Source organism: Ostrinia nubilalis, chromosome 1 (genome assembly GCF_963855985.1).
Source record: "Ostrinia nubilalis chromosome 1, ilOstNubi1.1, whole genome shotgun sequence".
Taxonomy (NCBI): domain Eukaryota; kingdom Metazoa; phylum Arthropoda; class Insecta; order Lepidoptera; family Crambidae; genus Ostrinia; species Ostrinia nubilalis.
The window spans coordinates 12,798,477-12,823,772 of NC_087088.1; the positions used below are offsets into that span (position 1 = coordinate 12,798,477).

The 25,296-nt window shown below is 35.9% G+C and overlaps 1 protein-coding gene across 1 annotated transcript in view; it reads left to right on the forward strand.

Moving 5' to 3' along the window:
• Nucleotides 1-324: 324 nt before the first annotated feature.
• The window catches only part of LOC135072794 (neuronal acetylcholine receptor subunit alpha-10-like), a 57,569-nt gene continuing 32,597 nt past the window's right edge, over nucleotides 325-25,296 (forward strand). Inside the window, exons 1-3 of the mRNA XM_063966834.1 lie at nucleotides 325-620; nucleotides 11,757-11,896; nucleotides 24,274-24,428. Coding sequence (XP_063822904.1) covers nucleotides 551-620; nucleotides 11,757-11,896; nucleotides 24,274-24,428 — 365 coding nt within the window. The 5' untranslated portion in view covers nucleotides 325-550. The remainder of the gene's footprint in view (nucleotides 621-11,756; nucleotides 11,897-24,273; nucleotides 24,429-25,296) is intronic.

The following is a 25,296-nucleotide window of genomic DNA, read 5'->3' on the forward strand; positions in this document are numbered from 1 at the left end:
AATACCGAAATGTCTGTTATTTTAGTAGCGGTAGTATATTACCTGAAAGAGCCAAAAGATTTTATGGTAAAGATGGGGATATTTATCGATGTATAAAAGCAAATCCTAAAACGCAGATTTACTGGCTTCATAATTTTACTTCGGCGTCAATAAAAATCAGTGTTGGGTCGGAGGAATCTTCAGCGTCCCCTCCGTAGCCAGCTACGAGCCGTAGCGGCCCGTAGTCGCAGCTCGTAGTCAGTGCTACGACCGCCACTCGCCGCTACGCCCGCCCGTGGCCGCGACGCCCGCGACTCGTACGCGACTTTCACTCGAGTCGTTAATCACATTTTACGAACGTTGTAAAAAATTTATTACTTAATTCGACTTTCTGTTGCGCACGGATTTGTTATTATAGGCCAAAAAGTATGACCTCGCAAACACCTTGTGTAAACTATGTTCGACAGTTAGATAAAGTTTGAGGTTTCGGGTTTCGGTTTTGTTCGTAAATAAGTATCGCCTATAATGAGGCGGAGGCGTATCATGTTTCAGCATTGAAGAACCCCAGCCTATGTTCACCATGATTCCTTCGACGCTTGCTCTACATTTAATTTGGATGACAACGACATTTTTCTTCAAAGGTAAGCTCATTAACATTTTCATGAGTTTTGACTTCGAATGGTTCTGGAATTAACGTTTTGTCTGACGATTACCTGCTTAATATTATTTTAGGTACTTAAATAATAAAACAGGTAGACATATTCAGTTCGTCCATGGATCGGGTAATTATAATGCTCATACACGAGTTAAACGGGGCTTAATGGGGACAAAAAGTTGTTTGGTTCAGACCTAAAAGGCTTTGTGGTACTTTGTTTAAGCTCGCCTGTGAAGCTTCGTCTATATCCCTCTCTTCCAGGACAAATTTGTCAATTATTGCAAAGTTAACTGGCGGTAACGATTACAAGCCGACACAGTATACCCTCGACATCTCGTCGTGTCGTAATTAATTTCCATTATTCAAACACCGTGAAAGTTCATGAATATTAATATTCATTTGAACGATTAATAAAAGCACGGGATTGAGACGCTTAAGGTGTTTCCTAAGTAGGAGCTCTCGAACAGCTAACAGAAAATAAAATAAAATCTTTTACAAATGAATTCAAAGTAGTGCGAACTATTCAAAAGTTTGTAGTTCTCGCTACAATATTAAAATCAAACCGTGTGTGTGCATGTTATACATACAGTGGATTTCGTAATATTTTACAGGAATCCTATATTTACAAAATTCAATTTTGATTTTTATATACAAAAGAAAAAACGTAAGGCTTTATGTGGCTAGATGTATGGGAATGGGATGGTCTTTCTTCTTATAACAAACTGAACAATAATTATAATTTTTCATGTCTATAGATAGGCGCTTTCATTTGATGCCTCACAGGTTTCTAATACCAACAGTTCTTCATTCCTCCGCCATCTTTGGGTCACCAAAATAAATCTCATTTAAGTAGGTACTTGTAAGTAAATTGGCTGCGTGTGACAGACGGATAGACTGACAGACACCTGAGTGACTTTTTTGGGACCCTTAGAAGACAATAGGTACTTTATTGAATTTTATTCAGTTTGTTGTTAATGAACCCTTTATAGTTAATTTATTGATTCAATATCAGCAATAGGATAGTATCGCATAGCTAACATACTCTACTATTGTGTATGTATAGTATATGTTCTACATCCTCAGTAGCGAATCAATCACAGGTCGTCACAGGCATACTAGCAAAGTGATACAATCGATACTTTGATAGTATCGACAATGTTATTAAATAAAAATTTATAGCATCATCTATCAATCACATCGATATTGTTATTAGTTTTAACATAATAAAATCTGGTTATAAATTTTTTGATATTGTAAAAATATTGGAGAGAAAAACGAGTAGTATTCTGTCACAGATAATATAATTCGGTTATTACTTCATACAGCCTTCGGGCTTCTTTATAGCGAGTCAATAGGCATTTACTGGAAAGGTACGTACTTATTACTAGACGGCTGCACCTCACTTAGCATCAGGTGTGATTTCGATCAAATACCTGCCTTTTGATCAATCAACAAGAACGTCTTAGAGCGCTTTAGCTTTCACGACTTTAGCAGCGCGACTGTTACGCTGCTGATAATTTCATACTGTACAAGTATTGTAAGTATTTGTGGAAATCATTGGGGATGCTTTTGTCCAGCAGTGGACGTCTTTCGGCTGAAACGAACGAACAGCTACGATAGCGCAGCAGCAGCGTTTTTATAGTGTGAAGGTATCAGCTGGTGCCGCGCTGCTGTCATGCTTCTGGACGCTCCAATGTGAAAGCGGTCTTAAATTGAAAACTAAATATACATAGTCAGTGAGTATACAGCATTAGGTATCTATGACAAGTTTTAAAGGTCGTTTTCAATTAGCTTTCAAGGAGCCGCGGAGTTGAATTTATCGAAGAACGTCATTGAAGGAGAAAACAATTACCCAACCGACCGAGGATAGGTGGTAATTAATAGGCGAGCTTACACGCCTAATTGATTATCAAATCAATTTCTTCCCCTCGCACTACGATGCATTCTTGTGGCTATACTAAAATAATTAACGGATATTATCGAGTTTAACATAAATGCAGAGCTTGAACTTTGAATAAGCGATTAAAAGAACTTTGAATTTTATCATCTAACCTGAACAATTTTAGGAAAACAATTTAACAAAACGCCGACAGATTGTATAATAAAAATTGTGGTGGACATTTTTTATCTTGCGGATGGTCAGCCAAGATCAATTTAAAGTGATCTTTAAACCCTTAAATATAATTTAAACATTTATAATTATGTACAGTCAGCGTCAAATAGTTTTGAAATTGACACCCAAAGTAGCCAAAAAGTTCGCAACACGTCTTTGTTACGATTGGAATAAGGTTGTGTTATCAACTTTTTGGTCACTTTAGGTGTCATCATAAATTTGACGCTAACTGTACCTACTACATTAGGAGTAACTGAAATGACAGTGCTATAAATAATATTAATGATTTTTCTGTTTTATTCACCTTGATTTTATTGTGATGAAAAGATATAAAACTATGCGGTTCAGATTTAGTTTTTATGATCACGAGAGAACTCTTGAATCGGAAAAACTGCATGAAGTCGTGCAGACAGAGATATCCCGAGAAGTGGCGACCGATTTGTCATACTAGATACGTGTCTATGTGGCCACTGGAACCCATTAATAATTGTACCTTACTACGATACCTTCAAACTGTCTCTAAGAAGAATGATGTGGGGTGTCCTTAAGGGAGGTGTATGGTGTGCTATCGGTTACCGCTAATGATGAGAAACAGGTGGGTAGACCAATAAATAACCACTAACAAATGTGCCCATATTGCTGCTAAGTTAGTGAAGCGTTTGCTCTGGAGAATAATGAACTGTTTTGAATTATGAATAGACATTTTGGATTGCACTTTATGTGTTTAAGAGCAAAGAAAATAGTATGGTTTTAGTTTCCAAATAAACAGACCGAATCTAATCTCAATCGAATTTCTGTATAATAAAACGTTCTGTTTATGAGTATTAGCTTTCTAGTAGTAAGAATCTTAATTAAACTTGTTTGTGCTTTAAGTACCTAAGTTTTTCATGGGATAGATAAACATTCAACAGATTACCTAGATTAAGAACCGTATTTGAACATTCGGTTCCGTTTATTTCGTTTAATGGAGAAGCTTAGATTCCGGTTTTCATAAATCGATTTCGATTAAGTTTATTTTTACCCGACTACGGCAAAGCAAAATGAGGGTTATTTTAATATGATCGAGTTTTAATAGGTACGCCGATATGCTGAGGTAGCTAATTTGTGAAAAAAATACTACCTAACTCATTAATTTTCCTGCCAGTTTCATAGAAAATTAACTAAATCCTGGCATTTTTTATATTATCGTGAAAAGTTTGGTCTCTCTTCTGCACGAAATCCTATAAAAACAAGAGGTCTTTGTTGACTGGTCGATTGGGAGATGACATTCACAGCGTTGAAAATACAGCTATAAAACAGTCTGAAAGAACACCGGAAATTATTTCGCTAGAAGGATTTGACTGCAACAGAAATATTGGCTTGCTTTCTGCAATACCAGTAACCGTTTCCAACCACATGCACGCCCACACATAATGCAGTGGGTCTAAATAAACGGGAAATAACTTGCATAATTTATACGACTCTTAAATATTTCCCATATTTCCATTTGTTTCCCGGTATTTTGGGTTTTGTGGACGTTATTTGAAGCGTATTTTGTTGAAGCAACTCAAATGGAAGTCCTGCGGGATCTGATAAAATGTCATTTGCTCATTTTTTATCAAATGTAAATTGAGTTCTCCCAGTGTCCCTAAACTGTTTATTGAAAATAGAATCTAAGGTGGAATGCGATTTATGTTATTTTATGAGGAAAGAAAGAAATGAAACCTTAAATATGTACCTACCGACCTTTTTAGTAGATTCCGTGAAATAAAAATGAAATGATCAAGGTATATTCGTAGTATTATTTTTTCCGACGTTGTTTTAACAATATCCAAGATGTAAGAGAAGGAAGATTCGCCATTTTCTTATTAGCAGATGCAATTTGTATTCAAAACAATAATTTTTGAGCATAAGAATTTATTTTCTCGACTATAGTGTTGCGTTCTTATGTAAGCGACAAAAATATCTCGCTGCAATATTCGGGGTTGCTGTGACAACTAGAGCTTTTCATGCCCCCAGCGTTTTTAGAATAGGGCAGCGCAACCTTCATCAAGCGGTCCTTGTCCGCATTCTAGAGCGCATGTGTCTACCTTCAAGAAAGGTGTTGTGTGGTGAAGTGTGATTGTTTTCTTATAAGAAGTAACATATGCTTGGTTTATGCTTAAACCAATTTACAGTTGTAGGCCGCTCTACAAAGTGTAAATTGATTTAATTAATTAGACTGACTTCTCTTTAAAATCACTCACAATAAAATTGTCCTTCAAAATTGAAGGTTTACTTAGATAATTAGGTACCTACTCTTAAGTTTTCTTATATTCAAAGTTATAAGTGTTATAGCCTGACCAGGAACATAAAAACCCTCGCCATGTTGCGGAAAATTAATGGTACTAATTTCTTTTAATGGCAACAGTAACTGAAAACTTCATTGACATGTCACCTTGCATGTCAGTCTATTGTTGTCAAAGTGTAAACAAACTTTATTTTAAATGTGCGCAATTGATTTTGTGAATTAAATTGCTAAAATCTTTTTATAGTCGTGAAAGAAAAGTGGTTCACAATGTGTTAAAGTATTTGTCGAAGAGAAATACTAAGGGTTCGGACAATATTTTCATTGAATAATGTTTCCGACAAAGGTTGTCAAATTGACTGACATGTTTATCGTATAGTACAGTCAACTATGAAAATTAGCTGTGGTTTGTTTCAACTACCTATTTTAAAGTTTTTTGTCACTTTGTAAGTGTTGAATTTTATGGAATTGGGAAAGAACTACCGAGTTTGAAGCGTTCATGAGCAGACATTGTAGTTGAATATTCAAGTTCAGAATTTGATTATTGATGAATAATAATAAAATCCTACTTGCTCGATTGATGGTTTCATTTAATTTATTGAAACCAGTTGACCTATAATATAATATTTTTTTGTTAATTTATGAAAATATTAAATTAGCCCATAATCCAGAATCCTGATACATAAAGTTAGCCTATTAATTTAATACAGGTACGACTGTACCCAGTGTTGCACTATCAAATGCAATTGACGCGCCTCTATGCCAGGGTTTTTATGTTCCTGGTCAGGCTATACCTACTTTATACTATGTGGATTTTTGTAAAATGTGGTGTAAGGTTTAGTTTCTTATAAGTTGAACAATAATTATAGCATAAACTATTATTAAACTTCTATCTCACAATAAGATAAAGTAACATCGAAACATTAATCATAATGAAGGAAACACGAGTAAGTGTATAAAACTTCTGGAGTTCGTTCATTACGGTTTAGCTCGTTTCTGAATGAATGGGAATCGGTAAAGTGCTTGAAGTTTCCGAGTATATTCTGAATGTTTCTCATATTTTCCTTTTGATTACAAACATACTCGTACAAAAATACAAATCTTTTCTCTTTATAATATTAGTATAGAATACCTTTAATGCCCCTGAAGAATTTAAGTATGTATATGACCTTTCAGAGTTAAAATGAGCGAGTTTCAAAACAAACAAACTAAAAATCTAATCTTTATAAGAAAGATTAGTGTAGCAGATAGACACGATGTAACGATCGTATAATGTTTATTATCACATAGAAATACTTAAACAAAACTAAGCTCGGTCAACAAACTAATTCAACAACTGGTATTTCAGAATCAATCATGATAAACAAACAAGGCACCTACTTAATACATTCGTAAACGGATAACCAATCATCGAAATAATGTGATAGGTACGTATTGAATGAGGGGATTTAATTAATCGTATAGTACCGGGTAAGACGGGATAATTGATTATTATTCTCATATAATAATGATGATTTAGTAGATGTAGTAGTAATTATATGCGACAGTAATAGTGGTGTAGTTACGAGTAGGTATGTTGCTCAAATACGGCATTCGCGTCGTTATAAATATCCAAACTTAGAAAGAAAGATACCTCAAGCATCTTTGTAAGTATAATAATTAATGTACACGAGTCGAAGTATAAATACCTACCTAATTCGGAAATTTAAATTACTGGATATTTTGAAACTACTTAGGTACCTCAAGAAGGTTTCAATTTTCAATAAAAGGGCACTTAAGCTTCATAAGTCTCTTGTCTTCAAGTCCTAAGCTATACTTAATTAATACAGCAAAAAGTGTTTTTGGACTTTTGTTACCAATTCTTGAAGGCTCGAATTCCATTTTAATTTAAACATTTCTGGTACTTTGTAGCCGGAAGCCATTGATTCAATCGATATTACGGATTCGTATCGAAAACGGAGATCTTTCATTTAGAAACGTTTTAAGGAAAAATTGAATGATTTGAAGAATAGGTAGGTAAGTACTTACGCTTTGCCTTTCCAAACACGATTTTGGGCTAAAAGACTTATCTTTTCAGATAATTGTAATAGGTATTACGGCAGTATACATACTAAACTTGCCGACATGAGTCGTCAACTTCTGACATGTTGTCAAAAGTCATAGAAAGATCAAGTCCTCGTCATGATTCTTTTGAAATACAGCCGCCGACACCAAGCCGCCGGGCTGTCGGCGGGCTTAGTATGTAGGGACCTCAAGGAGATGACACATAAGTTTAGAAGATCTCCCGGAGATAATTTTAGATGTCATTTCATATTTGTGTCGTCAAATTGTTTGCGACAGTGATTGATAAATTGGCCAACACTGGTGAAATTTCAATGAGTTGCTAACAGAGTTTAATACGGCGCAAAGTTTTATGAGCTGGGGTTCCGAACTTTTATTAGACACCCGATTGTTGTTGAAAAGTAAGACGAAATAAAAAGTAATACGATACACGTAATATATTTTGGCACATCATCCTAACCGTGGTTCATGTACCGGTTCAATCCTATAACTTTGCTTGGTTTGGAAGTAGATTTTTTTTTGTATTCAATTATTCAAGTATTCAATTCAATATCACAGTGTATCCAATGATATTAATATGTATCAGTTTACGTATCTACTAAACTATTATTTACTATTACTGACTTCTTAGGTAGGACGGTAGGTACCTACATCACGCTACAACAGAAACCAAATGGACTTCGTAGCTAATGATCTGTGCAGGGTAAGTATGTGGAGAAAACCAGCAGTCCATGAACCATTTATTGTGCGAATGTGAATGTGTTTGGTCACTCACTGCACAAAATAAGTACTTACCTATTCAATTTATTGGTAAAAGCGAATCATGAAAAATCTTAGGCATAGACGTGTCTTATTTCACTAACTGTGTCTAAATGTGACATTCGATTTCTTCGAGATTTCCCGCATTGATGTGCATTTCAGATAAAGTTAGATTTTCCTCAGCATAGGCCGAATTCCAATTGAAAATTCATCCAATTAATGTTTAAAACTACAACCGCACTTCATGGAATTATGTAATCCATACGTAGGTAAATTAAAACCTGAATTTTAAAACTAAAATTCCCATTGACCGATGGAACTCTGCTTGTTTGTGAGCTTGTTAAAAAGTTATGAAATAAAAAATATTGTTAAGCAAACATGCCAAACGAAAGCCCTCGAGCCTTTTGGGAATTAACGTTAGTGTTCCGTATCAATTGGGAACCGGCTTTTGAGGTAAAATGAATGGGCGGAATATTTAAGCTTTCATCTATACTTCTCATTAATATTATGGTGAAGATGAAAAAAAATGGTTGTTTGTTTGGTTGAACGCGCTCATCTTAGGATGTAGGTAAGTACTCGTATTTAAAGATTGATATGAAAAAATAATTTTGTGGTCAATTTATTTATCGTGGAAGGCTTTAGGGCTCCTGCACACGACGCCGCTACCGCGCCGCCGCCGCGCCGTCGCCGCGCCTTTGCACTGTTCATACGCACCGAGTAAATCCGCCGCCGCGCCGCCACCGCGTCATCAAAGCATAATTTCGCCCGCGGCGCGGCGGCGGCGCGGCTGCGGTGTTCACGCGGCTCGTATAAACAGTGCAAAGGTGCGGCGACGGCGCGGCGGCGGCGCGGTAGCGGCGTCGTGTGCAGGAGCCCTAAAGCCTTCCACGATAAATAAATTGACCACAAAATTATTTTTTCATATCAATCTTTATACGAGTACTTACCTACATCCTAAGATGAGCGCGTTCAACCAAACAAACAACCATTTTTTTTCATCTTCACCATAATATTAATGAGAAGTATAGATGAAAGCTTAAATATTCCGCCCATTCATTTTACCTCAAAAGCCGGTTCCCAATTGATACGGAACACTAAAGTTAATTCCCAAAAGGCTCGAGGGCTTTCGTTTGGCATGTTTGCTTAACAATATTTTTTATTTCATCAACTTTTTAACAAGCTCACAAACAAGCAGAGTTCCATCGGTCAATGGGAATTTTAGTTTTAAAATTCAGGTTTTAATTTACCTACGTATGGATTACATAATTCCATGAAGTGCGGTTGTAGTTTTAAACATTAATTGGATGAATTTTCAATTGGAATTCGGCCTATGCTGAGGAAAATCTAACTTTATCTGAAACTAGCTTTCCGCCCGCGGCTTCGCCCGCGTGGAATTTTGTCTGTCACAGAAAAACTTTATCGCGCGCGTCCCTGTTTCAAAAACCGGGATAAAAACTATCCTATGTTCTTTCCCGGGACTCAAACTATCTCTATGCCAAATTTCATCAAAATCGGTTGCGAGGTTTAAGCGGGAAAGCGTAACAGACAGACAGACAGACAGAGTTACTTTCGCATTTATAATATTAGTTGGGATGCACATCAATGCGGGAAATCTCGAAGAAATCGAATGTCACATTTAGACACAGTTAGTGAAATAAGACACGTCTATGCCTAAGATTTTTCATGATTCGCTTTTACCAATAAATTGAATAGGTAAGTACTTATTTTGTGCAGTGAGTGACCAAACACATTCACATTCGCACAATAAATGGTTCATGGACTGCTGGTTTTCTCCACATACTTACCCTGCACAGATCATTAGCTACGAAGTCCATTTGGTTTCTGTTGTAGCGTGATGTAGGTACCTACCGTCCTACCTAAGAAGTCAGTAATAGTAAATAATAGTTTAGTAGATACGTAAACTGATACATATTAATATCATTGGATACACAGCGCTTACGCTTTTTACATCACGTTACAACCAATAACCTTCAAGCGGGCGCGCGGCGTCGAATCGACCGCGCCTAACACATTTTCGTTCATAACTTTTTTTGTACTTGTTACACATATTTCTCATTTTCAGTAGCCTGTCGCTTGCTCATTGTGAGTGAAATAAAGAGCTTACCTCAGCTCTCCGCGCTTTTTTCACCCCATGGCTTGCTATTGTTTTAGTCGCGGCGCCGGCGTCGAAAGCACGCCACGCGCCTGTCGTCGAAAAGGTTACGCGCGACTCTCTATGCGATTTAACATTTCTTCGGTTATCACCCAATATTATTAAATTAAGCTTGCAATACTGTTTTTTCTTATTAAATAAGTCGTAGACTGCTAGTACAAAGTGAAATAACAGAGGCATAGTACGAAAAGATGAAAAAGAGAGTGAATCGGAGCTCAGAGACCAAGCTAAACTGAACCAAAATTATAAAATTATGTTTTATCACTATTTTGCCATTTTTATCGTTTTTACCAGATATATGAACTATTCTGAGGTATTTTAAAAGATTTTGTGTTCCAAAATTGGTTTTTGATCCAAATAATTTTTGCGTTATGTTAATTGATTAAATAATTGTTTCTTTAACTTAATTCAAATTACTTATGACTTTAATACAATCATAACATGTCTGCGTACAAAATTATAAATGATTATTGGAAAATAAGTGCTTTATTTCTCTACTAGACCCTATAGGTCTTTTCGTTTACGCGCGACCGCTGCCGTTACAAAAGACCGCGCGCCCGCTTGAAGGTTAAGAGCGAAACATCCATGAAAAATGTAGTAAAACCGGGATTTGTTCAAACAATTTTCACGACTACGAAGGAGCGGACACAGACTCGTATTATAATAAACACTTGCAGTTTACATTTCACAAAGCTATGTTATAATTAAATGAAAATGTAAATATAGGCCGTTTATCATCAAAACTTCTTTCGTCACACTCAACGCGTGCCGCCAAACTAAAGAGCCTAGACTTACGCCAAGGACTCTTCCTAACTCAGAGGAGTATTAAAGTAGTTGTTCCAACAAAGTTTGTGACATAATAAAGCTTAGGAGTTAAATGAGTACATTAGTAGAGCACACTTGTTATTCGACGTTTAGCTTAATAGATTGCGTTTATAATTTTACATACAGGGTGGAATTTTGTAATGCCACCTGGAGGGAAAGTACTCTTAATACTGTAGATAGGAAATTTTACTAAAAGAAAACAATCCTTTATTTTTGAAAAGAAAGAGAACTGCATTCAAAAATTTTCGATTTTTTTTTGAAAATTCACTACCATACCATACAATTTTCTGTACATTAATTAAAATAATTTAAGGTTTCATGGTTTTCCTTTCATTTTATTTATCACGTTTGTTAGAGAGATTTCATCCTTATACTTAACCCTAACGATTGATGTAATAAAACTACAGGGTGTAATTTTTAATAGATTTTAGTTGGTTCGATTCCCGGGTGTGGCAAGCAAATTTTTGGAAATCTTTGAAAGCAGTTGTATTTCTTTTCAAAAATAAAGGAATATTTTCTTTGAGAATGTTTTTCTATCTACAATATTATGAGTACTTTCCCTCCAGGTGGCATTACAAAATTCCACCCTGTATAGGATAAGAGACAATTGGTTCTTTGTAAATACTTGGTTGCAGACGATAGTGATAGTTCAAAGTCAAGCTTCTCTAAAACTTAGATGTAAACCTGCTTGTGTAGGTACACCCAGTCTTTATAAAATGGAAGTTAAGTGGTTTGAACCAAGAAGCAGGAATTAGTCACCACGACCCGAGTCTCAGATAAATGTTACCAACTTTTCGCACTCCTCAATCCTTACAGTAGGAAAAGTGAAATCACTTTTAGTGGTATCGCTTAGATGTTCAATATTTTATAGAAATCAATTATGTATAATCAGAGTAGAATAAATGAAAACTCTATTTTGTTCCAGATGCAGTGTGTTGCGACGAAGAGTACAGACTCGTGCGTCACTTGATGCAGAAGTACGATGCATCAGTGCGCCCCGTCGAGAACTCGTCGCATCCTCTGCTCGTCACCTTCGGCGTGTCTCTGCACCACATCATCGACGTGGTAAGTGCAGGAATCATCATCATTAGTCTCCACTGCAGGAGCACTGAGTGCGTAATCATCATCAGGTCATTTTGTCCCCGCTGCAGGAGCAAAGCCCTCCCTTTCCTTTGGGTATTAGCGGATTGATCTACGCTCTCCGCGCTGGCCAGACAGACGGGTTGGGGATTTCGATGTTCGCATATTTTCCCCTGATGTCCTGCTCAAAAAAACCTGATACTGTTACTAGATCCATCAGTTACCACCTTATAGCAACCATATCGTGTCTGGGCTTGTTAGTTTTGTTTTTATAAGGGCTCTACATTTTTGACTAGACTAGATGTTTGATTCTAAAGATGTTTTTACTAGGTATTTATTATTTGATTTAAGTATTTACTCTCTGAGTAAGTACTTAGAGAGTAAGTATACGAGTTCGGGTCACCTATTTTTCAAAGCTTATTTGATTGACGAGTAGACCGTACAAAATCCACGCAAACAAAACGGTTCAAACAAACAAAACTATAAAGGATGCCAATCATTGAATTTTGTAAACAAAATTGATATCTATTACCTATTCGCTGTATGTGAAAAACAGAATATCAGTTTAATTAGGTTCGATGAAATATGTATTGCATAACCTCCCATATTCAAGTAGGTACGTACCTACTCAGTCTTTTACAAGGGAAAACTGTTTTATAATACTAATTATTTAATTAAACCCCTTTTGTTTTATAATAACGGCGATATCATTGACAAAACTTATTAACTACTATAATAACTCTTAAGTCAATGTTATAAAGCCTAAGATTATTTAAATGAAATTAATAAGTACATCATCAAAATATCTCATCCAAATTTTAATCGAGAATCTACAAATAGGTATTGGTTTTAAAATCATTTAGGCTTAAAAATAGGTACTAACGAGTAAGGCCCAGAACAGACGGTGAAACGCAACTGCAACGAAACTGCAACTGCTAGTTACTTTTTTTTTTTTTTTTTTTTTTTTTTTGTTTTAGGCCGAGTGTGGGCTTCGCGAAGCGAAGCCCAGGCTCGTCCGCGTCGGTCGCAGACCGACGTTCGCGATCGGGCCGTATCGAGCGCATAAGGCGCCCGATCAGTGGCGAACCCAACTAGAGGGTTGCCCACCGCGGTGTTGGACCAAAGTCCAGCCTACGGCGGGCTCACTCTAGTGGGCCCGATCGAGGGGACTACGGACGTGGCCTGAGGGCGCCACGGTAGGCTCGGACCTCGGCTCAGGCCGTGTCCGGGGGACGGATAGGGGAGAACCGGCCCGGTACATGTCTGTACCGTCCGAAATGGAAAGCAGGGCCTCGTACTCGCCGGCGAGTACGGTGTAACGAGCTACTGTGTTGTGGAGTAGTTGGCGTGCTTAAGGCAGTGATGTCTGTGTTCAGAAATTCGGTAATAGGATCGTCCGGGTCGTCTAGGACATGCCTAGGTCGTCGGTATTGGGCAGCGACATCTTTCTGGGGTGTATACGTGGCGGCGCTAACGATAAGAGGGTTCTTGTGGTTGATCGCTTTATCAAAGTAGCGGCGAGAGGCTTCTTTCATAAAGTGGTCAATCGATGGGATCTCGAAATCTCTATGGAGATTCGTGTTACGCACGAACCACGGGGCATCCGCGGCTCGGCGTAAGAATTTGTTTTGGAGGGTCTGGAATTTCTTAAGGTCTGTGCAGGAAGTGTGAGCAAACACCGGACTGGCGTAAGTCAACACTGGACGGATGCAGGTTTTGTAAATTGTCAACTTATTTCTAAGTGACAATTTACTTTTCCTTCCAACTAGGTGGTAAAGTCGGTGGATGTAGTGGTTCGCACGGCTCAAGACGCGTCTGAGGTGCGGAGCGAACGATAATCTCTGGTCGAGGGTGACACCTAAGTACTTGGCCTCACTTTTCCAAGGAATAGTTTGGTCAAATAAGGTGAGATGGGTGGGGACATTAGGACGAGTGCGAACCGGAGGACGTTTCGCAGACAAAGCCCTAACTTTTGAGTTGCATCTAAGTTTCTGCCATAGCGTCCGTTGAGAGACCACACATGACGCGACCAGTTTGAAACTTTCAGTTTCAGTTTCATTCATCAGAATCATCAGAAAGTTGCAGTTGCGTTTCACCGTCTGTTCTGGGCCTAAGTGGATATTATGATATCTGGTTAAATTATGAAATCCGTTCACTCATCTGGCAGATTCTAGCATGCGATTTCGTACGCACAGTCGTACGCGAGAAATTTCACGTTTGTTTAATATTTAAAACAAACTCTTCAGCTTTTAATCAAGTAAAGTATTAAATTATAGAATATAGATTTTGGTAAGGCAAAAAAGCATCAACTGTCGTTACAATATCTTCAAATAGATCAATTAAGATAGATAGCCTACTTTAAAAGATTTGCTCGGCAAGAACAGAAGCAGGTGTTTTAATTTTATTTTCGCGTTATTTTGCTTAGGGCGAAGGGCCTAATTCCCCTAAGAAAGTAAATCAATCTTCCTGATCCGTTAATGGGGTCTGTAATTTTATACCCAATCTCAGAATATTCGTAACCGAATACTTATGTTTATCACGGCTGTTACATTTTCCAAGTTTATTTAGTTGAGAGCTTGTTTCAAAATGTCTTTTAACAATTTAAATTATCAGTTTAGTTTTAATTTTGTATTTGTTGTAGTTTAAAAAAAGTGGTTTCATGCTATATATCAATATTTACAAGTAGGTAGGCAATTAATGATTTGTGAGCTTTACTGGAATACTAACAACAAAGACCCGAATAGATGTTACGTTTCTGACAAACATAGGTCATACTTCCATTAAAGGTAACTAAGTACCTACATACTTATGCAGTAAATAAATACAGGTGTCATTATCGTGATTAAACTGCTCGCTTCAAAAATGGCAGCCAAATTATTAATTTACTTATTAATCGTCGGAAATTATTAATTTACTGAAATAAGCAGGCGATCGAAAATGTGCGACCGGTCCACCACCAAATTACGCCTCATTCGACGAACGCTAGGTAGTGTAAACAAATGCATAGTTCTACTTTTTGTATCTTTGATGAAAAATGTAAAAGGCCTAAAACAATTTTTGGTTTCAATTTGCACAGTAAACTGGAAATAATGTGTATAAACTTTTTAGTTGACTTTTAAGACTGCGCCAAGGCTGAAAGTATAACTTTTATTATTCACTTGAAAATTAGTAAAATGTAAGTTACTTAACTAATGAGTAGACGAAAACTAAACTATAAGTAGCGTATATTTTATCGCTCAGCAAGAGTTTTAGTTTGTGTACAATAAAAAAAGAGATTAGAGAGATAACGTAGTCATAGAGTTTTAAAGTTATTTCCTCATACTCATGAAGAAACTAGGTACGCTTTTCTTGAATTTTCCACAGTAAACAAGTTCCTAATTTTCTTTACGAGAATTACCATCATGTAAGATAGAAATAATCACGCTAACGAGGGCTTAACTTTGCAATTTTGTGTGGAAAACTGCTAAGAGAAGTTTGTAGTCGAATAGTGTATACAAGATAACAAGAACAACAAAGTCGAGGTGAAACTGTCAGGAGTATAAGTTTGCGTATAAAATAATAATAATTTCACTGGTTTAAATTGTTATAAAGCTTTAACGCTACTCAAAATGTGGCTTAAGTTTTTGACTACAGATTTCTTAACTAGTTTTCTAAAGATTTAATGTGTTTGCTATGTTTTTTAAGGACTTTATGACTTTCGTTTGTACCTACGTTGGTTAAACCACATCTATAAAAATATCCAGACATTAATCTTCAACTGCTAGGACGACAGTTACGTCGTAATAATTCTGCGACAAATTTAATTTGGGCGCCGTGGCGCCTATGTTCCGAATTGAATCACATTTCTACGTCGAATGCAATAAACTGACTATTGCGATAGAGGGCCCGTCTCACCAAGAGCAGAAAAAGACTAGTCGTTAGCGAACGTCAAATGCTCGTTTGCAAGTAAACTGTTTCAAGTTTCAGTTATCGATATCATTTTATTGACTGCCATTTCATTCAATTTCAATGGATAAATATTGAATCGGATTGATAAATAAAAGCGAGATTTGATCCGGGGCTATAAAATTCCAGACGGTTTTAATTCGATACCCCTCGAACGTTCGGCGCGAATGCTCATTAAATACGGATGCTCTCGGTGAGGAAACAGCATTATGTAAATTAACGTGTACCTACGTCTGCCGCCATTTGCCCCACAATATTGAATAGCAGCACGAATTGTTAGTATAACTTCTTCATTTCGTGACGATCTTGATGCGGGATGAATCTTGTGAAACTTTGTCTGTATAAAAGTTCCAAGTTTGATGTAGGCTTCTGTTCGTGCTTACGTTAATCTAATTCAAACATTCTTCTCGAAATTACTATATTCTTGGTAGTAGCAGGAATCTAGGTAATATTAGTTCTACTGGGAAATGGAGGGAGTAAGAATTTCATTGTAAGGAATTTTACTTAAGACATCTTAATTAAAGTAATATTAAATTAAAGGTTAAAGGAAATAGAGGAGACGATGATATGATAGATAGACTAGAGACGATGAAAATAGAAGCTATAAGTTAAGAAAATGTTGTGATTTAATTTGTCTGATGAACGCTGAATTAATATGGGGACAATAATCGCACTGCGGCTTTTACTCTCATTATTTATGGTAATAGATATTTAATAAACAAAACAGATAAACAAAATGCGATGTCAGTTAAACATAATTACGAAGATGTAAACACCGTAAGATTGTTTCTCAGAGTAGCTGAGCATTCTGATTTTATGACGTGAAAATTTAATGAGCTTCTTATATTGTAATTTTCAATGCTAACAAAGATGCTTGAACGTCGAGGTATTTCGTGAACATTTCGTATGTTTCGGTTGATTACAAAAGTTTTGTAATGTTTCAATTTGTCAAACGATTACTTTGTTAAACTCTGGTGTCACTGGAGGTTCTAGTTCTGTATCCGGCGACAGGCTTGCCACATCAGGGGGCGTTTTAATTCTCCCCGCATTTCCATTGCGATGAAAACTTGGTGCCGGGAATATTGCTTGTAGGACGAAGAAAACCACCGGTATTACGTCCAAAGAATCTGTGTATAACGGCTACATTAAAATTTGAATTGCTTTTCCTTACTTAGACGTTGATTTGGACTGGGTTTAATTGGCACTTTATTACAGACAAACAAGTTATCTGTGTTTTCTTAGGTTCTCGTTTATTAAGGGCCAATGTTGACCTCTTTTGATTACTGTAACAATAAACTCACTGTTTATTAGTAACCATCCGTTCAATGGCCTTTTTATCGACATTGAACAATTGACTTTGTACTATGTAGGTATTTGGTAGGTACAATGTGTACCTATATGGTTTTGTATTATTCCTTTAGGTCCCTGCTACGATCGCCCAGAAAGGCCTAGTAAATGTGATCAAGGCTAGTTCTCTGCCCATTGTACTCGTAGTAGGTAATTGAGCGTCTTTACAAAAACTACTTTATGACATGCATATTTCAGCCCCAATCGCTGAACCATTTAAGATAGCATCTACACAGATGTATGCACATATATTTGACCGTACTAAATCAGACGAAAGGGTCTTCATTATGGATCGAGTCGATGCCTATTCACTGAATGGTCACAATGGGCGTGAATATGCAACAATGCATGCATTCACGCGACCACGATTAAACAGAGGCCATTCAAACTTTTTGCTAGAATATAAGTTCTGTTCCAATTAATTTTTAGTGAAAGCCAGACAATGGGAAGATTTATGCCTTTCTTTCAATAAAGCTATGTCAAACGTAGAATTTTTAAATCGTCATGAAATTTTTTGTCTGCGTTCACAAATTGTCTGCTAGGCTGCTTCTAAAGCTGTTGATAAACGTTTGTATGAATTCGCTTTGACTGTTTGTAACTTTTAATTAAAATTTAAGGGAATACGTTGTACATTTTAAGCTTGAATAATTTATTAACGTAGATACACATTCTGCATACTCGTAGATTACCTATTAGTCTAAGTTTTAATCCAAGTTAAAAAAGTTAAATATAAAGGTACTTTGAGTAGTAAAACCCCATCCTATACAAACTTCTTTAGTTCAGTACAAACTACCTACAACTTTTGAACGCGCTTCCTGTGCTTCCTGTTTGGAACTTAGTGCGAGTCACGTGATCTCAAGAATAATGGCTCTACATACACAAACATTACTATGAGGTCTCACAGTGTGCGTGGATGCACAGGGTGACACACGAGTGACACGAACCAATGACAGAGCTCTATGTACCGCTGTGCATTCGATTTGCTGCTTCACTTAAGCAAGCATCGAATACGGATTTCATACGTAAGTACTACTGCTGTATAGACGTCCTACACTGAACCATCCCAGCTATGACATTGTCAGGAGGGCGCTACTATTAATACTGGGTTGTTAGTTGACGTCTGCCCCTTGACGTTTCCAAATCGTTGGACTACAACATATTCATTCTTGTATAGATTACGAGTACCTATAGTTTGTGTTGCCCTCGTGTCATTCCCAGAATAATCTTTGCGACAATAGTTTCTTCTTTTTAAATTAGTTTAAAACTGCAACATAGTAGGTAGGTACTCTTTAAGTGTCCAATATAACCATGACGTAAACACATCTTCTTAATTCTTAAGAATGAGGATTTACATCTCAAAAACCTACCAAATGAGGAACAAATAAATAAAATAGGCCACCATCGCGCTTTGTACCTTTAATTATACAATGTAAAATAATATCTTGTCCTAGAATCGTTTGAAGCAGACGTTCGTTATACTACCACGACAGCTCGCAAATGCCTTTGATTCAATAATCTCTTTGTCCTTATTGAAAAAAAGATGATTATATCACGTTTTCCAATAATCCTTTGTCGAAGCATTTTATTGTGTAAACAATGAGTGCGAATCACGTTCAGCGGGGACAAAACATTACGTCTTCTACAAAATAGGCAGCAAATTTTAAATTATGGCCAAGGGATGTTGTCTTTGTTTTAATTTATAAAACGGGGTACCTTGAATCAATTAGCGGCCGGTGTCATAATATGTACATTAAATTATGTCCTATGTATCTAGGATAGACATATCTTTCTTCTCTGAAGTTTATTAAAAGTTTCCTAACCAAACTAAACGAAAGAGGTCACTTTCCAATTGGAATCATTATAGGTAATTGTTCTAGTTTGGTTAGGAAATTGAATTCTTTAAAACCATTATGGTTTTCCAAAAGTAAGCACAAAAACACAAGAAAAAAAATACAACTAACAATAAAGTACTCGTACACTGGGCATTAAATCTAATAAAACTTTTTCATTATAAAATTGAAACAGTTTGTAATGGCTGGTTTAAGGCCTTCAGAAAAAAAAAGAAATGTATTTAACTTCACCCCTATTTAGAACCTCTTTGGGTACACCTTTATTTTTTTGTTATAATTTACTCAAAATAAAAAACAAAAGAAGTTCAGTTTTGGGTGAATTTCAACAAGTGCATATTTTTGCCTAATTTTGGTGGAAATTGTTATTTGTGTATTTTTATTCTTTAATTATAGATCAAATTTATTGGAAACTTATACTGTTTCTAAAATGATTAAGACATTAAATTTTGTCCAGTAGTTTTTTAGATTTTCCTTACACCAAAATTAAGAGAACACCAAAATTTATATTAAAGCACCAAAATTAGAAAATATGCTGTCAGTCGGTCATATCTTAGTGCCAAGCTCAAGAAATGGTTTTAAATTTACCAGCACCGACTCCAAAAATATTAATCATGGTATATTGTCCTAATAAATAAATAACGACGTACTTATTTTCTACTTTTAAGTGATTGTTGGCGTCGGTTTTAATTTTTTTGTTAAAATTATTTTTTTTCATGCTTTTTAGTTGATTAGTCCTTGTTATTGTCACTGAAGAGGGACAGTACCTATGTTTAATGTGATTCACAATCCAAGTGTAAATAATCTTCCTAGCAAAATACAGGCTCCCTACTTTAAATATCGGCAACTAAAAAGTATCAATGTATCATGTGTCAATGTATGTATCAACAAATGAGTATTGAGTATCATCTAACTCCTTACTTATGTTGTTTGACCTTTCATTATCAGCTCATCTTAAATACCTGAAATAATACAACTGTATGTACATACCTACCTAAAATATTTAAAGAATTATCCTCCAACTCCTAAGCGTTAAAGAGTTTTACCTTCCATCATCACCTCATCAACATTAGATGATGACTACTTGAATAACTTTAGAAAACGTATTGTATTCCTACAAAATTTGAGGTTTACTCTCGATTTCCCTAGGATCCCATCATCAGATCCTGACTTGGTGACAATGGGACCACCACATAAGTGTACCCTATAGAACAAAAAAAGAATTTTGAAAATCGGTTCACAATTGACGGAGTTAAGTCGGTTAAAAATGCTTTGGTGCACCACCAAAAACACCAAAATTGACTCACCAAAATTAGATTCTCGTTGAAAAAGCTAAATTATATGAAATCTGTTTTAAATATAACAATAACATTTTAACACATGGTATGAAAACAGTTCCTTTACATTATACGAGGAATTCAACTAAAAAGAATAGCTTAGAAATCTTATACAAAAAGACACCAAAATTGCAGAATTGTTGTCCGTTTAAAAAAAACAACACATTTACGTTTTTGGCGGGAAGACGCAGAGGTCTTGCACCCGTCTGCCGTCACTGCTCGCGGGGGCGGTACTAAACCTAACGAATGATGGGAGTGTTTAAATCCTGTTTGATCTTTAAAGAAACTGACGAGCTATTTCATTATTGACACCAAAATCATAAATTTTTCGCGGACAAAACTTAAGGACGTGACTTAATCACAGTTATTTGGGAAACTTGCTTAATTTGGTAATCTTAGATAATAGATAGATTGTATAATCCAAAAATATACTTTTTCCCTAAGTTCTGTTTTGATCTTCAGCTAAAAAAATACATATTGTAAGAAATTAAGGATGTGGACACTGCACCAAAATTAGAAACGCTTAGTTCAATTATTTTTTGTCGAATTTGTAAAAGAAAATACTCATTAATAATGTTGTCCTCAAAATGGAACCTCTGTATATTTTCGTGTAAAAAAAAATCAAAGTTCTATGTCATAAAAAACATATGATTTTCAGCTACGCCGCTCAAAAAATGTGTTTGGGAAATTGACCCTTTTCTTTTGTTTTAATAGATTCCTAAAAATGCGTTGATTTCGATCAACGCGGTTTCTGTAAATCGATCAAAAATTGTTTTTAAGTTTTTATTTACATTGTTTTTAAAGTTGGATATGTGCGAAGCTGGTTTGATTTGCTAGTGATTTATTTATTTATATCATCTATATCAGTGTTATGTAAGCAATAATATTAAATATATTATGGTTTTTTCGAGATAATCTAATAAATAAAGGTAATACACATGTAAGTAATAAAGTCAATGCATAAAAAAGTACAAATACTTTAGACTCCGAAAAGATTTCCTCTCAACTCAATGGGTCTCTTGTGACCCTTGACACACCTATTAATGGCACCATTCAGTCTTATCTAAGTGATGAATGCTCGGGAAAGGTACTCGCCCTTCGATATTTTACGTTACATTTTCAAAATTATAACATTATTTCTAAATCCTCTTTGCGGATAGTTTATGTCCGCAATGAAACTGACTGAAATAGTCATTTTTCTGAAACTTCTACTACATGCTTTTGGCCTTTTTGCGTCAAAAAGGGATAATGTAACTGCGGCCGATTGCTTGAAGTGTTTTAAATCAATGAGCAATACATTACAAGACGGGAAGATCGTTATAGATAAGTAGAACCGGTGAAAAACATGCGTGACACTTTGTTTCATACAGAATTAAATGTTAAGTTAAATGTATGCTGAGCGCCCTAGTTTCTACATACAGGGTGTTTGGCGGAAGGTTAGACAAACTTCGTGGGTGTATAGGTAAGGTCATTCGCCCATTTTACTCTAATAAAGTGAGCTACTTTTTTTAAATTGATATTTTGTTTTTATTTTTTTTTCCGAAATTTGACCTAAAATCTTGTTCAATTTTTTTTCTCGCGTGATTTCAACCGATTTTTTTATTTGATTTTAATATCGAATATGTTTTTAGTCAAATAAAATAAATTTCAAATCCAGATAATGATTAGATAGCTAGTTACGAGCCGCTAAAGTTTAACAAAAGTACAAACCACGTTAATAAAATCAACTTGGAATTCGATTTAAAAAGAAATGAATGGTGATAATGGATTGCCAATGGTCTTAAAAACATCTCTAGCTTCTCTTCTTTCCAATGATATATCACACGTAGTAATTAGATATTGAAATTTGTCAAAAATTCAAAGTTTATGGTAGAAAATGGAGTAATAATACAAAAATTACAATTAAAATAAAAGTAGCTCACTTAGGGTCAAATGGCCGAACTTGTTTTCTTAAAATGATCTTACCTACAGTCGTGGTCAACTAATTAGGGACAGATTGAATACTAAGCAATATTAAGTGTTCATATCCTATTATTGAGATCTTCATTCGAGATTACTGACTGTTACTTTGTAAACATATTGACTATCAAGTACTCTAGTTAATAGAATACAATAACAAAAAAAAAACTTACTAATCTAATAAAAATTCTTAAGCAAAACACATGAATTGATAATTATGGTACGGATGGCCTGGCCACCTAATTAGGGACGCTTAAGGTTTTCCCTCAAAATTAAAAAAATAAAAAGTAACAACTTTTATTCTGTTCATGTATAATTTCGGCGACCATTTTAAAAGCGACATTATTATCGTGCGAGTTAAAAACGCATCAAATAATTAAAGGTAATGGGTCGAAAGAAAAACAACAATGCGCTAAGTTATAATCAATCTTTATCAGAGTGGATGGCCATACCGGTAAATTGCAGATCATCTGAAATGTTGCAAAAACATGATCTACAATGCAGTGGCTTATTTCAAAATCATGAAACCACAGAAAGTGTGCCTAGAAGGAAGAGGCCAATAAAAACAACCCCACAAGACGATCGCAGAATGGTCACTCTCGCGAAGAGAGACCCCTTTAAGGGTTCCATTCTGATCAAGAGCGAGGTTTTTGGACCAGAACTGACTGCTGGAGTATGAGCGAGGACCGTCAGAAGGCGACTGGTGGAGGCAAAGCTTGTAGGAAGAGTTGCTCGAAAAGTTCCACTACTGAAGATGGAACACAAAGAAACAAGATTGGCGTTTGTAAGAAAGTATGGACATTAGGCTTTTGCTCAATAGAGAAATGTGCTGTTTTCTGACGAGACCAAGATAAATCTTAATTCATCCGATGGCAGACAATACATGCCATGACCTATAAAGTCCGAAATGAAACCAAAGTAAACGAAGAAGCAGGTGAAACATGGAGGCGGCAATCTTCAAATCTGGGGCTGTTTTTCTGAATATGGAGTAGGACCTATAAAAGGAACTGAAGGTAAACTTGATCAATTCCAATACAAAGGAATATTGGCAAAAACGATGCTATTGTATGCTGAAGAAGTCTTACCAGTGTCATGAATATTTCAACACGATAACGACCCAAAACATACCGCGTACTCTGTTTAATCGTTCTTAGCGCAACAGTCAGTGACGGTACTAGATTGGCCCGAAAACAACCCAGACTTAAGCCCGATAGAGCTTATGGTATAAAGCGAAGAAAAAAGTTGCAGCTCAACGTACTGGCACTAAAAATCAGCTTTTCGAGGCATTTGAAGGTTTTCGGAATAATATTTCTTTACAAACCTGTAATGATTTCATTGCATCGATGCCGCGCCGATGTCAAATGGTTATAACCAACAAAGGCAACCATACTGGTTATTAAAAATACGTTTAATGATTTTGTTTTGTATTCTATTTTTATTAATGAAAACATTTTATGTAATAAACACTTAAATAATTACCAATTTATTTACATTTACAGTGAAAGTGTTACGTGTCCCTAATTAGTTGTCCATCCCTAGGTCAATAAATGTGTAGGTGGCAATGATTTATTTATTTTAAAAATATTGATCGCAATTAGCTAGTTTCTTCTCTGGCCTTTAAATATTTAGAATACTAGCCAAATTACTTGTTACTAATAGGCACAAGCTACAAAGCCTCGTGAAGATTTTTTTTCGGACTGGAGAGACGATCTTGTGTTTTAGTCATATAGCGTCCCTAATTAGTTGACCACGACTGTATATATCCACGAAGTTTGTCTAACCTTTCACCAAACACTCTGTATTTTGGACAAAGTTTAACGTACATACTTTTAAGATGAGAAGGTTCTGGTAAATACGTTTCCACACAACACGTGTAGTAGTGTTACTCCCAATTCACTAATCATGATCATCTATCTCGTTTGTGCAGGAGGAGAAAGACCAGCTGTTGACCACCAACTGCTGGATCACACAAGTCTGGATCGACCACCATCTGCGGTGGAACACGAGTGAGTTCGACGGCATCGACGTCATTAGAATACCATACGAGCGCGTGTGGAAGCCCGACATCATACTTTATAACAAGTGAGTTTTTATCAAATGTTTGTTAAAATATACTAGTCGATGACAGATCAAACTAGCACTTGTAAAACTCCATTAGATGTCAGAATATTTAGCTTGAGTCAACTGTACCTACATTAGACCACGAAATTCTCCATACTTTTTATTTGATATAGCGTCCATGCTGCCCACAGCGTCCGACATACAAGCTAATGTATAAAATATTAGGTCCGCAGCACGTGGCAGACATAAATGAACTAATGAACGAAAGGGTCGGGCTTATGGCATAAAGATAGCATCAGATCAGAACATAACACTATGCATGACTAGGTTTTTTATTTTGTATCAGTTTGTGCTTATTGAATTGTTTTACAGTACCTATAAATTTTCGAATTTATAAATAAACTATCACCTATCTTAAAAGAGGTCCAAAATTCTAATAGTAGCTAATAGAAAAACCAATTATGTAGTAATCGCTTTGAAAGGACAGTCTTGAGGGACGAAAATTTGAGAGTGGCCTTATCTTTTTTAAAATTCGTTATTTTTAAACACCAGGTGGATACTTTGAATATTTGATTTGATCGTTGCTAAATGAACAAAAGAAAATAATATCAGGACATCAAAAGTAAAACAGAATTGCTTAGTAGCCCTCGCCCGCCCTGGGGGTTTTCCTTGAACATTTCCATAAATTCAGATCTGCCCAACACAAACGGCTCTTACTGAATAAACATTAATTCTTCGTTAACCGATATTAATTAAGTAAGAAAAAAATTCAAGTAACAGTTAAAATCGTGAAGTTGAGTTTCAAAGAAAATTCTTATTATTATAAGAAAAAAAAACACATAAAAGTTTTAAAGTAATCCAGTCCCTATTTAGCTTAGCTATTAATTTA